Here is a 16,860-nt window from a genome sequence, read left to right on the forward strand (position 1 = left end):
ACTAGGATTCTCGTTATCCGTCCTTAATGCATGGCTCAGAAAAAAACGAAGATTCTCGTGATCCGTACGCAACGTGTTAAGGGCCCTGACTCTGGAGCTGGCCTGACTGTTCCAAATCCTGGATGCCACTGCCTACCAACTTCCCTGTAAATTGGGGTTAAGAGTAGCTCCTAAAAAAAAAAAAAAAGAAATAAAGAGTAGCTCCTCTACCTCCTATGGTTGCTGTAAGGATTAAATGTATTCATATTTTTAAAGTGCTTGGATACCGTCATTTGGAGCATAGTAAGCGCTCAATGTTTGTTTAATAAATAACCGTATTGTATACGCTGGAATACGATAACACTTTAATTTTTACATTAATCTTTAATAAAAGACTTTTCACAAATTCTAACTGGCCTTATCTCACTTAGATAATATAAAAACAGTGATTTTTCAGGCACACTTATGCAAATAAATGCCCCAAACCTTAACAACACAGACAGAGCTTCCAAATCTGCACTGAGAAATGAATTCAGAACTTTTTAGGGGCAAGGGAAAAAATTCTTATCTGCTCATGTTTAAAAATGTAAAATAGCTGCTGATTTCCCCCAAATTCCCTGTCATTGTTCAAGGCTTAACTCTACCCCTCCTCTTAACTCTTTTCCCAGATTGTTACTATAATTTACCTCTAACATGCAAGTGGGTTCCTCAATTTAAAGCCAGATTAAGGTAATGGGTTCTAAAGTACATTGAGGCTTATTTTTAACTGCATCCGAGAAGCTGAAGTACTATGAAAAATCAAGAATGGTACTGCTCCACTCTTAGATTGCAGCTCAGACCAAAATAGACCAGCACAGGGCTCTTCACCCTGCCACCAACTATAATTAGCTTGTCTGCAGCTAGAAGGGAGAAAAAAATTATACTACCACTTAAGGTGCTGACAGAACAATTCATTTTTGTCCTTTCAAAGCCCCCTTTTGGGGATAAACCACCAAGTATTCTTCAGGCATTCATTAAATCATACCCACTCTCCCCTTGATGCCCGTCTGGACTAATGCCGTCCTTTTGACAATGTAAACTGAGTTACAAAAGAGTGCATTCAGTTCTTCCTTGGGGAATTCTTTCTCATTACAGCCTTTTCCCAACCCCACCTGTTTAAGGAATGTGATATGAACGTTGCCACAGGTTATCCTGGTGAACAAGGAATGATGCCTTGCCTTCTGCTGCCCCAGGATCCCAGGCAGGCAATGAGGCACCTGGGAACCACCGTGCATTACAAAAAATGAAATCCCAACATACTTTCTTTGCTGTCGATATCCTGATATGTCTAGAAGGGTTTTCCGAGGGAAAGACCGAAAAAGCTTCTGCACCTGCTGTTTCCATGACAACAATCTTTTTTTCTGCGTCTCTGTAAATGCCTGCAAAAACAAACAGGACTTTTTAATAGGTGACGCAGCCTGGTATTAGAGGGAGAAACATGCAATTAATAGGAAGAAACACTGGCGTCTTTGCAGTTGCCTTTTTTTCACCTGTTTCCAACCTGGTCCAAACAGGAATCAATTTCAGTTGCGAGCTGTCTGTTCTGAAAATTCAAGTTATTTGGCATTGGAGGTGCCTGGTAAGGTACATGCATTAAGCTTTGGATAACCCTTGGTTTTGGTTGCATTTCTGGTGGATCCATACCCATCTTCCCTTTCTTCCTGACTCCACTCTGGACTCTATATACTAAGCAAGAATAAATTGCAAACTTGTTTGTTGAATACTCTGGCTTTTGCAGGCTCCCTGCATTTTCATCGTCAATGGAAATGCTAAACCACTCCAAAAATCAATCTGCTTGATGGTGTGTGGACACCCTGGAGTGGTCTGCCAGGCTTCAGAAAATGGAATATAGACTCTGTGTCTCAGGGCGTAGCTGAAAAAATCTCCAGTTCAGGGGCCCTGTGCCCTGTAAAACTCCAGTGCACCCATCCTAACCTAAACTTTGTCTGAAGTTAAGAAAAATGGGTATATCCGATGACTTCTCAAGTCTTTTCTAGTAAAATTGGTGTTTGGAGACATTTTGCCTACTGCCCTGTAACACACTGTCATCTGTATTACGCACCCTTTTGTGTACACCACGGCCCAGGTTAGGACTTTCAGGGGCTGAGTCTCCAAGGCAGAGACTCTCCAATTTATAATCTATTAGATTCCCCACAAGGAGACTGTTAAAATGCAGATTCCTGGGCCCCCTCCCGCACAGCCAAAGCCTGACTTAATAGATCTAAAAGGGAATCCAGGGGGTTTGTGTTTGTAGCAAGTGCCCTGGCTAGAACTTGGACGAGGTGGGTTCTAGATGGTGAGGATCACACATGTAATACAGGAATCTCCTGTTAAGTATCTAGAACTGTGGTCTACATGCTGTGGGAAATCCACCAGATTTGACTGATTAGTATGGAGATAACACCCCCAAGCAATTTTGTCAACAAGGCATGAAATCCTTTAAGTAGCAATAAACTATTACTTAAGAGTAACAGACTACATAACTATTTCCCATAAAAGAAACAGATTCCTTAAACAGAGAGAAAAAACATGACAGCTTAATTTTCTCCTGATGACAATCTAAGAACCTAAACACAGGGGAGCTATGTGACCAAAAGCAAAAAGGTGTTAGTCCGTTTGTAGAAAAGTTATTAATTCGCAAAGCCCTTCCTCCTGGGTGAACTTAGCCAGACACCTGAAGGATATTTAGCAAGGAGGGTTACCAACCAAGGGATCCAGCACCCTATTACAGAAAGAGGTGCAGACCTCCCTTTAAGGTGAGCGTGGGATGGTCTCATGGCTAAAAGGTGAGGACGTGGTTCTCCTCCGTGGTCCCTCTCATCTGTGGGTGATGCTCAAGACCTCTGAAAATTGTAAAAGGCAAGCATGTCTGCAGGACTAATTAAGGGATGGGTAGATTTTGCTTTTGAGCGGCTTGTTCAGCTAAATGCTAAGTGAGGACACAAGATGCAGGCCTGCTGGTCCAGAGGACTTGAGAAGGAGAGAGCCCAGTGGGGGAGAGGAAGGCTCTGGATGCATATGGGCAGGGCCCGAATCCCTGCACACCCTTATCTGAGTTCCTCTACCCGAGACTCAGTGCTTTCTAAACACTAAGGATCCTAACTCCTCCCTCAAAGGTATGCTGTAAGGATTAAACGAGGTAACACATAAAAAACATTTAGAATACTTAGAACATGCCTGGCTCTTAGCAATGATTCAATACATGCCGCTCACAGGTACTCTAACTAGATTTTGTCAGTTGCACAGACCAGCCCTTTGGTGGTGGTATATGAGTGTGCGTCATGTTGAGTATTCAACAATCACCTTTAGCCCCAATATATGACTTCAAGGTCTCAAAACTACAATATTGAGCTGGACTGGAGCCAGTCCGAAGGACAACTGGCTGGAGTTTCAAGTGACAAAGGAGTAAATAGCTCATTTTATGGATGTGCATTCAAAGTGCTTCCAAGGAAACCAGTTCACACATGACATCTCCATGGTGGCAAAGAGCATCCAAAAAGATGGAAATGTGATACCCCCACAGAGAGGTCAGCTCATTCACTCAACACCGGGGCAACAGGCTTATTTAGCTCCAGGTGGCAGACACGAACAAGCCCCTTAGCAACGCTGAGGGAGTGTGGTGGCCTCTTCTTCTCAGTCCTGGAAGCTGCAGCTGGGAGGTACGGAGAGAAGCTACATGATGACTGGCTCACAGTGATTTCTGAGAGCTGGTTCCCGTGTGCGCCTCTGCTATCGGCTGCAATGGCTGATACCTCACTCAGTCCCCTCCACTGGCAGCTCTGGGTTGGGCTGGCAGCAGCTTCCCCAGGGGCTGGAGAGGAAGGAAGATTCCACACCACACATCGCCCAGACACAGCCAGTCAGCCACTTCCGAGTCTTCTGTCCCTGTCAGGCCCAGACCAATAAGTCTGTCTGGAGGAAGATGTGTCCTATAGCTTTGGTGGCTGGATTAAAAGCCTCATAAAGGGGACAAGAAATCATCTTCCCACAACTTTCTCAAGATGCTGAGGAGGCAAGCATCCTGGGATTATAATCCACGACCCAGGATGGTCTCAGATATAAAAGTCAGAACTTTTCTGTCCTTTGTTTTACTACTCTAGGGAATTGGTCCCTTTATCCCTGGGGAGGAAGGCAGGTGCCATGGAAGTGTCAGCATTCTTCCAGTTGGTTAAAGAATAGCACATTCGGGCTGTGAAAGGGAGTCCTGTCCTTGGGCCCAGGCTGACCTTCAGCCAGGATGGAGGCTGTGTGTGTGCCTCCGTGGGGCTCACAGGGAGGGTGTGTTCTGCACACACAGAAGAACCTGAGGCTGTGGAAAATCATTCCGATGTGTTTCCTGTTTCTCGATCTAAAATAATAAAAAGTCTTGGACAACCTTTTCCCTTCTAAAGCAGAGTGCAGGCCCCTCCATCCTGACATGCACTCAGACAAGCAGACACGGCATGAGCTCCTTCTGCCCAGGACTCCCATTATCGAGAGGCCCCTCTATGGCAATCGGGGCCTCTTGCTGGCAGATGAGTCCACACAGTGCCGTCTTTGACTGAATCGCTTGCACAGCTGGGGAGAAAAAGGAGAAAGAAACAGAAAGGAGGGCCAGGATGCTCCGGGAGGGCTCACATGAGGCAGGAAAGGGAGACGCATCAGGCCCGGGTTTTGGGACAAGTGTAGACCAATTAAGAAGCTGTGCACAACCCAGCAGAGGCAGCGGAGGGCTTGTTATTTTGTCTCATGGGCTCAGGAGACTTGATGCGAGGTGGAAGGGAACTTGTCCTCTAGTATCTTGAAAGCTCAATGCTGAGAGTGGGCATGGGAGAGGAAGCAAGGCTCCTGTTTGCTTTTTCAGAAAAAAAGCATCCTTTTTTTTTTTTAATTGGTCCTTCTCGAAACCCACCCCAAATGTCCTCCTCCCCAACAAGACACAGCACCCTCAAAATGTCATTCTCTCTGCCTACTCTTCTGTCTCCTTACTAACTGAGCCTTTGCCACTGAGATTCTGCTTGCCTGTCAGTTCAAGCTTGGAGGCAGCGCCTCTGAGGAAATGCTTGTAGGCTCTGGGTAAGTGTCCACTGCTCCTCATCTGGGCTCCCAGGCACGTGGGAGGGCCTCATCAAAGGCTTTATGAGCAAGTATGTGATGACCTGTTTTCCTTTCATCTCACCATAAGCTGTCTAGCCAGGGCCAGGACCTAGGTGCTTGACAGATATCTATGGAATGAATGAGTTCTAAAATTCGTCATTGTGTTCTTGCCTTCTCTTTTTTCTGTTGCTGTTTGCTGGTCAAAACAAGTACAGGGTCAGAACTGGAAACAGAAAAGGGTGAACTGGGGGTTGGGGATGGCACGCACAAGAATTCATGCTTCTGGGAGAGGAAATCGCAGAAATGAGGGTTTAGGGCATGGGAGAGGAGTGGCTGGGGTGGAAACCCAGAGAGAGAGACTGTACGCCTGAACCTGAGGATGGGTGGGGTCGGAGCATGGAGGTGGGGGCCCAGAGAAGTGACCACAAAAGCAGGTGGGCCTGTGTGGCAGCTGGGAGGATGGGGGAGGGGCCAGACCTCTGCACTGGGTATCTCCCATCACTGGGGCCCACTGGGCTCCCAGGGTCTGGCTGCCACCATGGCAAAGGTGAGGAGACTTGGATGCCCTTACCATCTTATTCCCATGTCAAAATGCCACAAAAAGACCTCCATGCTCTACGTTTATGCAGTCCTAAGTTTTCTAAAGCCTAGACCTTGTCTCTGTAACTCTGGAGGGGCATCATCTATAAGAAGCCAGAGTCGTCCTGGATTTGAGGCACAGCTGCCTGTTCCCAGGTGTCCTTTTGGGCAGCCATGCCCAGGACCTGCTTCACTTGGTTGTGAAGACTGTACTTAGTCTGAGAGCCTAGTAGGCACAGGGCCAGCCTGCCTCAGTCCTTTTTCAGAAGGACAGGAGGCTAAATACAATTCCTATAAAAGTCACAAATCAAAAGACAGCAGAATGATCACCAAACCACACACAGCATACACACAAACACATATTATTTCTTCTGCACACTCTTTCTCCATCTCTCCCTCAATTTTCCTTGAGCCAAAAGGCAAACTATCTCCAAACAGAATTTTTTAAAGATCTGAAAATGTTAAGGGCAGGACCGTGTGTTAACCACCCCTGGGTTGGTCACTCAGAGATGCTTCCACAGTCAGAAATTTCTCTCAGGCATTTACCCTCACACCAGAGGTCAGTCTAGAAGAATCTTTGGGCACCAAATTAACACATAAGCTGTGTTTAGGTTTGAAGCCACCACAGCTGAGTTCTGCCTGAGCTATTATCAATGACGTCTACCCCTCAAAACCAAGTTGTTGGAGACCCAAATGATCATATCACAGAAACTCTGAGAATCATTCCTAAGCAATGAGAACTAAGCTTTGTGAAACTTGTCACTACTCACCTCATGAATTAGACACTTGTCTATGAGCTGTAAATAGGAACTTATATTTTCCTCATCAGGTCTGGAGACCAAGAGCTGTGTGCACACTGTGAATTGAAAAAAAAAAGGAAGATGAATTAGAAAATGCACACCCATTCTACCCTCACGGTCTGCCTCTGATTTCCTTTCAGGACCAATATTTTGAGAGGTATGTGTGCCTGTGGCTTGACCTAAGGTTTACAAAAAAGGCCAGGAGGCTCCTCATTCCACTGAAGTCACAGCCTCGGTCACCACGAGCGTCCTCCCCTCGAGAAGCCCCTTTATGAATTCCAGGCATACCATTCTATATTAAGCCGTCTGCAACTCAGGCCGAGGCAGACACTCTGGAAGAGGAAGAACACAGCAGTGTCCCAAGCTCTTTGAAAGAGGCTCCTTTTGAGAGGGAGTTCAAAGGCATCAAAGACCATTGACCTTCTCAGAGAGCAGTCTCCGTGATTTTATGAATGAACGGTGCACCTCATTTGGAAGAATCAAGCTGGTACATCTTTTAGGACGTGAGGCATATGGGGTGTGACCGTGAGCAGGAAGCCTACTACTCAGTCACTGGAGGGTTATTTTTTCAAAGTGATACGGGAATTTATACATATCCAGGTTCGCCTATGCACTCAGGGAAGTGCTAATAGAGTAGAGCAGAGTTAGTCTGCGGGTGGTGTTCACACACCGCTGGGTTTGTCATGGCCATTCTGCTCTCATCCTAAAGGTCCTGATGCTCTGATCTTGACGGGAATGTTTAGAAGGCCACAATGGAGATGGCTGCACAAAATATGTCAATTAGAAGTAAAAAATGCCTTGCACTCAGTAGATCAGTGTTGAACCCAGGGCATCATGGTGTGTTTCTCTTCCCTAATCCTGCATAAACAGTATGTCACAGAATCCCATTTAAGCCACACAGATTTTCACTACAGCATTGTCTGTAATAACAAAACCTTTGGAACCATCTCAATGTCCATTAGTTGGGACCCTGCTAAATAAATCATGGTTTATGCATACAGTAGGATAGTTTGCAATCTTTAAAAAAGAATGAGGTGCTGCTATTGTATTGATAGAAATATTAAAAGTGTATAATATAAGAAAAAAAGCTGTAGAAAAACACGTAAGCAAGACCTGTTCGTGTGTAAAAAGGATCGTGCTTGTATATGATTATAAAGTTTCTGAAGGGCTATTCCAAACCTGTTTATAGTGGTCACCTCTGGGGAGGAAGATGGCAGGGCTAGAAGTGGGGTTATGGGGCTATTTTTCACCTTCTACCATTTTGTTTAGTTTTGATATTTTTATGTTGAGCATGAATTTATATTCTACTTTATTTGAAAGTACTTGAACTTTATAAAGAAGCTGTGCCAGAGGAGGGCAGGTCTCCTGAGGGCATATCTCACCATGTGTCTCGCCACAGGGACAGTGGGGTGAGGTACTGCGCGCTCAGGTAACCACCCCCACGTGTGTCTTCACCCATGAGGTCATCTGTCTAATCCCACACAGCTAAGTGCCCACTTCGGGGTGAGGAAGAGCAAGGTGGTGAGGGAAGGAGACGACGGCCCCCGCTGGCCGTCAAGCTACTGGCATTTCAGCTTCAAGGGATGCTACAAGTCATCTTCTCTGAGCCAGAGTTTTGTGGGCTTAAGTCTTTTTTAGGACGTGTACCACAGGGAGTTTCTTACTGCAACCATAAGACCATTTCTTTTGATAAAAACCTGGTTCTTTAAAATGGTCTGAAATATTGAACAATAAAGAAGAAAAATTGTTTCCTTTTCCCAAAAGAAAAGTACAGACATTCACTGAATTTTTAAGATAATCAAGATTTCTTGTGAAACACCCATCACGCATAAATGATTCTAGCACTCGACCTTGTCAGGATATCTGCATCAGGGTCTGCGCCACGGGGAAGGTACAGGGCAATCCAGGTAGAAAGGGTGCTCTTACCCAAAGGACCACGTGTGAAATCTATCTCGCCCTCCAGATACACACAGCATAGCTGTGGTACCCTGTACGGGCAGTGGTTAAGAGCTGACCTTAGCCTGAGGGTCCAAGGCCCAATGAGCCCTCGACTAGCATGCCCTGGTCTGAGGGAGTGGGAGAGAAAGGAGACGGTTAAGGAAGAGGCCTCTGGGGGGGCAGAGAGATCTGAGTTCAGATCCAAATACCTGAAACTCTCAAATCCATACTTTCCTCATCTGTACAAATGGACGAATGACATCGACTCTGGCAGTTTATCCAGCACCCAGGGGTCAGCCCTCAGGGACTGGTAGCTCTGGTTAGTAGTGTTGAGAGAAGAAAAGGGAGAGGTGGCAAAGTCAGGCCCTACCTTTGCCCATGACACGTGTGAACTGCCCAGGGAGATCTCCCTCCGGCAGTGGGGCGACAGCCAGCTCCCCGTCACAGCTGCTCAGCTGGTGTGGCTGGAGCCCGCCACTGGCCCCGGCGGAGGTGGTGGCTGTGGTGCCAGGGGCCACGGTGCTGTCTTTGCGGTCGGGGCTCTGGCTCTCGGGGCCCATCAGTGAAGGCGGGTGCAGAGCCTGGGGCTCCCGGTGGCGAGCGTCTGGGGTGGTGCTCGGGGAGCTGTAGGCCTTGATGGGAGTCAGGATCATTTGGTGCAGCTCCTGCAGTGGGACGCGCAGGCTGCCCCCCTCAATGATGTCCTGCATGGCCAGAGGGAGAAGACCTCCATTAGGGTGTCTGCCCGGCCCTGCCCGGCCCCGCCCCGTCCCGAGCTGCTCCCAGGCAGGACTCGCAGCTGCTGGCCCCTTCGGAACGTTCCTTGGAAAAGCAAACATTTTCATTTTCTCAAGCGAATATTAGCCCAGGAAGAAAACTTGGAAAATACAGATATGAATAGTGAGGTAAATATGTATCACCTAAAAATCCCACTAGAGATGCTCATGGACGTGATTTCGGCCCATTTCCTCCCCTGGCTTCCTCAGTGCCTTTTTATAAAATGCATTTATACCATTTACAGTCACACATTTCAGAAGCTGTATAACAAAGTGGGTCATACGGTGGTGGCTTCCTGTCCTGTGTATGATTGGTTTTGGATGAAGGAACCTGATTGTGTACACCTTTGTTCTGTCCGCGACACAGGAAACAGAGGGTAGTTGTTAAAAGTACAGACTCTAGGATGGATACTGGGCTTTGAAGTCTGACATTGCTGTGTGACCTTGGGTAAATGACTTCACCTCTCTGTGCTTCAGTTTCTCTGTGTATAAAATGAAGATACCGATTGCACCTGCCCTATCAGGTGTTTGTGGTAATGTTAATATTGGTAAAGCTGCAGGTCAGTGTCTGGTACATTGTCATGCTTTTTTGTTAAATTAATAAGTATGTGTTGAGTGCGCCCATGTGCCAGGCACTGGGCTAGGCATGGGGATATGGTGGGAACAGCCTTTAGGATTCCCTCAGGGAGTTTATATCCTACCATGAGATGAATAGTCATCGTGCTAGAGACAGAGGTGCAGGCCAGGGCTGCTGTGAGGGGAGGCTCTCTGAGCCGGTGACATTGGAGGAGGAACCCAAAGGAGTGTGGGCCAGAGGATCCTGGGAGAATGCCCCAGGCAGAGAGCATAGCAAAGGCACTGAGGTGGGAGGGACCTCTAGCGTGTGAGGAACAGCAAGGAGGTCTGAGGTAGAGCAGGTGGGGTGAGGGAAGAAGGGTGGGAAAGGAGATCCAAGGAGCCACAGGGGCCTGAGCGTGCAGGCCTGCAGGCTGAGGCAGAGACGCAAGAATTTCTTCTAAATGAATGGGAAATCAGGGAAGGTTTGGAGCAGGAGCACGACATGTTTTAGAAGGATCATTCTAGATATATGTATAACATATATATACGTATACTGTAATGTATATCATTGCCTTATGTATATGTATACATACACACGCATGCACACACTTCATAAATTGGATCCTCCTGCACCTACAATTTGATATACTGGGCATTATATATTAGAAAAAGGAATGACAGTTGATCCAGACAGACATTTATCTCTGTGCCAGATGCTCACAGAGGGGCAGAACAGGCTCAGACACTTGCGGCTGGAGCTCAGGGCCTGGGGGGTCTTCCCTGGCATGGTGGGTGGGCTCCACCTTCTGCCACAGTGCTGCCCAGGGCTTATGCAGCAAACCTCTCCCCGGGACCCCGGATGGACATTGACAATCAGGGCCCTGATTACTAACATAGATTTCATCTTCTGAGAGCCCGGAATAGCACGGACATAATTTTAAAAGCCTGAAGCCTGAGTACCAATCCATTCCTGGGATCCTCTCTTACCAAGAAAAATTGCTTGGGGATGTCAAAGAAGACAAGCACATGGAACATGATCAATTCACCCCGACTTTCCAATCAATCCATCGGAAAGAGGAAACCTGAGGATGGCAGCCTTGGACAGGCGTGTTTCAATTCTGGGCAGCGCAACTCCAAGAGCCCAGCCCCATCGCTGGCAGGAACCTGCTTTGTTCAGAGGGTTGGAAGCAGAGTGTGAATTGTGCCTTAGCCTAGTTGGCACCCAGGGTTTCTGAGGGAAGTCAAATGCTAAGTAGCCACCAGAATTGTCTTAATCCTGGCCAGGGCCACTGTCCGGCCCACTTTAGGGGAGAGAGTCCATTTTTCTTTTACAGAAGAGGGCTTCAGAGAGGCTACTCCCTCCTTCTAAACCTGGCAGATATGGCCATGGTGAGACCAGCCCGCAGCCTGTCCTGACAAGCCTGATGCGTGAGTTGAGTGTTCCTGATCATTCCCAATTTTCCAGCTGCCTGGACTAGACCAGCCCTTTCTCAGAATCTGATGCCATCATGCGACTGGTTCTTTGACTTTGGACCTGGTGCTCTGATCAGGGAGGGCACATGGAGGCAAGGTAGCTGGCCCATGCCAGGACAGCACCTGTCACGTTTTCTGACCCAACTATGTGTCAACAGGGGATCCCTGCCTCGAGGTCCTCCAGTCCCTGCCAACCACCCAACCAGCAACGAGGGCGTGGGAGGTTCTGACCCCCTTGTCCAGCCCCTGACCGAGGAGGGGAAGGGAAAGGAGAGAGAGGGGTGAGGCTCCCCCATGAAGGCAGAGCTGGCAGCCTATCTGGGGGATTGCATGCAGCCTGCCATGCCATCCCACATGGCAGCTACCACAGGGGTGAGCAAATGTATGCCTGTGACACCATCAACTGCCACCAAATCCTCACCTGCTCTTGTTATGTGGCAAGAAGGCTTCTGTAGTTACTTAGTGATGGGGGAAGGAAATTTTCGTTATGCTAAGAGCTGAATTCCTTCTAACAGGAAACACTTCCCTAACACTTGGCCCAAGTTCAAATCTGATCTGTTGGGGACAACCACATCAAAATGGAAACCAAAAACATAATGAATAATGTTGGACACTCTCTGAAAATCTAATTTACAGGAATCATGCAGAGTTTTACTTTGCTTCTCCCCCATAGACTTCAAGCCACTGTCTCACTTAACTGCTTCCATGGGGTGGCACAAAGACTATCAGGTCACATTCCTGACTCTTCCAAATGAATTCCAGAAGTCTACACTGAAGTGCCCAAGTTGAGAAGAAAGGTAGGAAACTGCCCAAATGGGATTCAATTCAGTGCCCTTGACTAGCTGTTGGAATTGATTCTCCATGTTGACAAAAATAGGGACTCAACCTAAGTCTCTATTGATCCTCATACCATAAATATAATCCTACATTATAAACACAAAGTGGCAAAAATGAAGCTGTGCATTCACTAATGTGCCAAGTCAAGGAGCTTATGTTTAGAGCAGGGGCTGGGAAGGCCGCTCCACTGTGGCACAGCTGGCAGCTGAGGCAAGCACAGCTCAGGGCAGACAAGCAAGAAGGAAGCCACTTTCGGACCATCCCAGCCGTCCAGCCTGGCTTTTTAGGTCTTGTTGGAAGACTGGTTGAGACTTTCTTGGGGCATGTAACAACAGTGAGGTGGAAATCATCTGGGAGAGCGAGCTTTGGCAGCCATCGACCCCGGCACTTTCGGTAGGCAATTGTCCGGGGTCCCATCCTTCTCTTTGTGTGAGAAGAATTTGATTTCTCACGCAATAGACAGGACTCCAGCATTATTTAAACCCATTCTCTCTCTTTCTTTCATTCACCAAACATCAGCTGGGCCCTACCAGGAGCCAGGCGCTGTTAGGCACGGGGGATCTAAAAACAAACATGACAGAATCCTTGCCCGAAGAGGCTTCCAGTCACTGGGACCCATGAGGTATAAGTGTGCTGCCAGGACAGGGAGCTGTGGGAGGACAGGAGTGTGTGTAACTTTTTTCTCCATGCCAGGGTCCCAGGTTCAAAGAACGGTTCAACTTCACAGTTTGGAAGTCCGTTAAAAAGAATGGGGAATGAGAGCATGTGGAAACATTTTCATTATTAAAGATAAATGTTGAAAAATCTGCCCCAGTGACCATTCTATTCATTTTTCTTTTCTACCAAATATCTTCAGAAGTCTACACATCTTCACCCCATGGCATCATCACCCATTCAAACTCACTGGTTCATGGATTTTGGATTCGGTCCCCTCCCAGCTCCCTGAAACCCTTCTTATCATGGCTACCGGTGACCTCCTGATGGCTAGTTCCAGGGGGCAGTGTTCAAACGTGATACATCTATGGCACCCAGGCCCAAGCCCCATACAAATGCCTGGACTCCTGCTAAGTGTCTTCTCTTATCCTTCACCCTCATGGCCCTTGCCTTGGCTCAAGGGCCCACCAAGACTGGCTATAGGTTCCTAACGCATCTTCTAGCCAGCACGGGCCCATCCAGGTTTCTTTCCTCACCACTGCAGAGTAGTGTGTTTCAACCCAGGAAGAGACCCCCACTGGCCTTGGTAATGACGTTGATCACACTAGGTTGTGAGAGCTCTGGCTACACGTCTGCCTGTCACAATGCACATCCCGAGTTACTGAAGGCAGGAACCATGTATCACTCACCGTTAGCCTCCAGTGGACGGGGTAACCTAGTGCAAGGCAGCTGCTTAGGAAGTGTTCAGTAACTGAGTGGATGCAGTACTCTGGATGCAGCGACTACTGACTGTGAGCCAGCCACGGGCGGGGCCCCAGCCATCACCTTAGAAATCTCTAGGTTCTATGTGAGGTAAGAATGCCGTAGGAGGCAGGAGCATGGTGACAGCATTTCCAACAGCATAATCAGCTGAGGATGTCTGGGAATGCCAGAGGAATGGCTGATTTCAGTCTGTCACTGGTGGCCTAAGTTGCAACACGTTATGGACAATCCCCTGCCTCCAAGAACAAGAGGGACCCAGGTCCCTGAGAAGAGAGAAGAGAGCGGGGGACTGAGTCCTAGGTGGATGCTAAGGAGAGATTCACCCCCACCCCCCAGGCCATCAGCTCCTGAAGGACAAGCACACAGGAGCCTGAACTTGGGTTCTGAAACAAGCTCAGCGTGGTAGTTTGACAGACACAAGTTTTCCTCCTCAAAGAAGTCAACCCGAATAAACTCATTATTACTTTCCTCTTACCCGTTAGCGGCTCTCAGACTTTGTATTACATCTGTCATCTTTTTAACATTCCCATTCCAGTGAACCAGGGAGAAAGTGTTTTGGTGGAGTCAATATTATTCTAGGTGTGAAATCTGGGACACAGAAAATATCGCTGACTTATCACAGGTTCCACAGGAAGTCAGGGGCATGTCGGGGCCATGCCTGCTGCCTCGCTGCCCTTGCGTTTCCACACACAGATTGGGCCCAAGGCTGCAGGGAATACAGCATCTCTGTCACTCAGGTGGGTGCGTTTCCTCAGTGACAGAGGACATGAGTGAGTTCCTGAAGGATGCTCCCGAAACAAGGGGAGGGGGGTATCACGCTTGCACCATACTGCTTAGCAATCTAATCCGTATGCAAACTGTCCTGTGTATTTCCTAACAGATAAGGAGAAAACTGGCCTTTTGATTGTTCCCTAAAAGAGAACAATTTCTTATATTAAAAATGGCAATAATCGCTCTGTTAGACACGCTGCTTGGTAAAGCAGTTAGCATAAAACTATGAACAACAACAATAACCTCGAGTTCAGTTGGGCAGGTTACTGTCATTTGTGATAAACTAATTATGAACAGACCTTTCATCACGGGTGTGTATGTGAGTAGCCACTATCCATCCAGAGGTTTTAAAAGGAGCCTTCCTTAAAAAGTAATATGCATAGTCTACAATATGTATTACTTTATATTTGACGTACGGTGCATTACATATAACTTTAGATATGGCATGTAAAATTAGACACACATTTTGCAAATAAGTTAAGAAAAAAAACCCTTCCACTGCATTAAAAACGTTTATGTGCTTACAAAACTTGCATTAGCCCTACCTATCTCAATACTTTGTTCCCTTCCAAAGGCATGCTGGGATAACTAGAAGAGGTTACCACTCAAGCTATGCAGGCAGCAAGTAACTACAGAACTTCCCACCCACTATTCCCAACCGCTTCTCAACAGCAGCGCCCAGAATCCCAACTCTGGGGCACAAGTAGCATGGTCTCCGTGTGTGTGGAGCAAGGCCTGCTCTCCTTTGGACCTTAGATGAAATCAAAAGGTCACCAAGTCCTAAAAATGACATTGTTACCAGAGTGATGTCTGGATACAAAGATAGGACGAGAATGTGTTTAGGCAGCATACAAAGGGGGACAGCAGCAGCTGATACCTGCGTTAAACACTGGAATAAACTCTTCTTCAGCATTTGGCATTTTTGAGACAGTTCCAATCAGACACATGGGGACCTATGTGTTGTTAAGTTAAAGTCTGGAATTATTGTCTGGAAAGCCAACTATGTCCATCCGCCGAGTGATTTTGATCCCCTTTGGTCAAAACCTGGAGCACCCCTGTTGGTGTTTGACACTCTGCGGGCAGCTTTCCTCAAAACCAGGTCCTCCCTTGGGTGGACAGCAGGAACAAAGCACATCTGCATATTGCCAGCCTTGTTTGGTCAAGATTTCAGTCTCATGTTGTGGGTTGAACCCCTTGCTAATCTCTACAAACGTCTAAAGCGTAGAGGGGAATGCATTTGACAGCACTTCCTCAGTCTGGGACGGCCAGTCACAGGCTGCCTGGACCCAGGAATAAGCACATTTCAGCAGTCAGGTTACATAGAAGCATGAATAACAGGAAAACTCCACTTCAGAATCACTTCATTTTTTTCTGACTTTGGTGAGGAAACAGTGTGACATATTCTATAAGGTCTGCTAATGACACTTTTAACTGAGAAGTGTCCTTGGTCCATTTTCCTGTGATGAAGGTGGAAACGCTCCCTCGTGCGGGGATAACTTACCCTTTCCAAAGACTTCAGGAGGTTTTGTCTTTCTTTGAGCTTCTGAATACTGATGACAATTTTGTGTCTTGCACCTTTGGTAACATTCTGTAATTAAAAAAATGTTTAAGAATCAGCTTAGAGACTCTCTGAGGCTATTTAAGTACTTTACTGTCTGCTTTGTACATGTTTGTGGACTAGTAAATACCCATTTGTCTTTCTCTTTAGTACCTGTTGTTATGAACATCTTCTTCCTAAATATTTTAACACTATCTGGCTACACTACACATGTGCCTATATCTTTTATCTGTGACCTTTAGGAGAGAGGGAGAGAGAGAGAGAGAGAGAGAGAGAGAGAGAGAGAGAGAGAGAGAGAGAGAGAGAGAGAAAACGCTCTAGAACCACCAACAGTCCACCCAGAATGAAATTTCTTCATGGTCTTAAAAGATCATTTTTAAGTCACACACTTCTCTTCTCCAGGTTTATCATTTCAGGGCCTCCCAGATTCCCTGAAGTTTCCAATCCCACATAGATACTCTTGGCTTTCTCAAACCTTTCCTGTGTTTCCTATCTTGAAAAGAAGTGAAGTCCAGTATAGGTCTCAGCTGGTGTCACACCACACAGGCAGTTTTTGTCAGTTCACAGCCACTCTGGTTTTCATAAGGAAAACTGAAACCTATAATTCACTTGTCATTTCAGGTAAATAACTAGGAGTCACATTCAGAGTTGTGGATTTTATCTTCTTAACTTTATAGCAATGATGAGCCTAAGGATCTGGTTTAATACTTGTTGACTAAAGATAAGTGCAAATTTCCAAATAGGAGGTCCTTTCTCAAATCAGGTCTCTCATACACACTTCTGGTGACTTCTGGCAACTATTCATAGAATTCCTCTTAAAAAAGGAAAAAAATTGGAACACCAATGACATCTCCTTTACTTAGAAAAATTAACTGGTCAAGTGACAACTGAACTCACTCTCAAGATGAAGCAGTGGGGGCATATTTCTGTTTAGCCTTGATTTTGAGTTCAAGTGAATAAAATTACTCTGAAAAGTTTGTGCTGGCCTCTGGCTTTGCCTTCTGTGTCCATTATTTGTTTTTTGTTTTTTTCCTCAAGTCAAACAACTGATGACTTAGAT

At 46.7% G+C, this 16,860-nt stretch overlaps 2 protein-coding genes across 8 annotated transcripts in view; one reads left to right on the forward strand and one right to left on the reverse strand.

Moving 5' to 3' along the window:
* The window catches only part of GCH1 (GTP cyclohydrolase 1), a 139,981-nt gene that overhangs the window by 100,503 nt on the left and 22,618 nt on the right, over window positions 1–16,860 (forward strand). Inside the window, exon 7 of one of the 4 annotated variants that reach the window (XM_074327460.1) lies at window positions 6,614–6,671. The exons of the other annotated variants lie outside the window; for them this stretch is intronic. Coding sequence (XP_074183561.1) covers window positions 6,614–6,656 — 43 coding nt within the window. The 3' untranslated portion in view covers window positions 6,657–6,671. Of the gene's footprint in view, window positions 1–6,613; window positions 6,672–16,860 lie in introns of those variants that run through there. 4 annotated transcript variants of the gene reach the window in all.
* SAMD4A (sterile alpha motif domain containing 4A) overlaps window positions 1–16,860 on the reverse strand; it is a 216,173-nt gene that overhangs the window by 22,512 nt on the left and 176,801 nt on the right. For all 4 annotated transcript variants that reach the window (XM_019725736.2, XM_019725735.2, XM_074327456.1 and 1 more), the window contains 4 exons: window positions 15,744–15,830; window positions 8,782–9,115; window positions 6,444–6,529; window positions 1,279–1,397 (listed from right to left, as the gene is read on the reverse strand). In XM_019725736.2, the coding sequence (XP_019581295.2) occupies window positions 1,279–1,397; window positions 6,444–6,529; window positions 8,782–9,115; window positions 15,744–15,830 (626 nt within the window). The remainder of the gene's footprint in view (window positions 1–1,278; window positions 1,398–6,443; window positions 6,530–8,781; window positions 9,116–15,743; window positions 15,831–16,860) is intronic.

Source organism: Rhinolophus sinicus, linkage group LG03 (assembly GCF_036562045.2).
Source record: "Rhinolophus sinicus isolate RSC01 linkage group LG03, ASM3656204v1, whole genome shotgun sequence".
Lineage (NCBI taxonomy): Eukaryota > Metazoa > Chordata > Mammalia > Chiroptera > Rhinolophidae > Rhinolophus > Rhinolophus sinicus.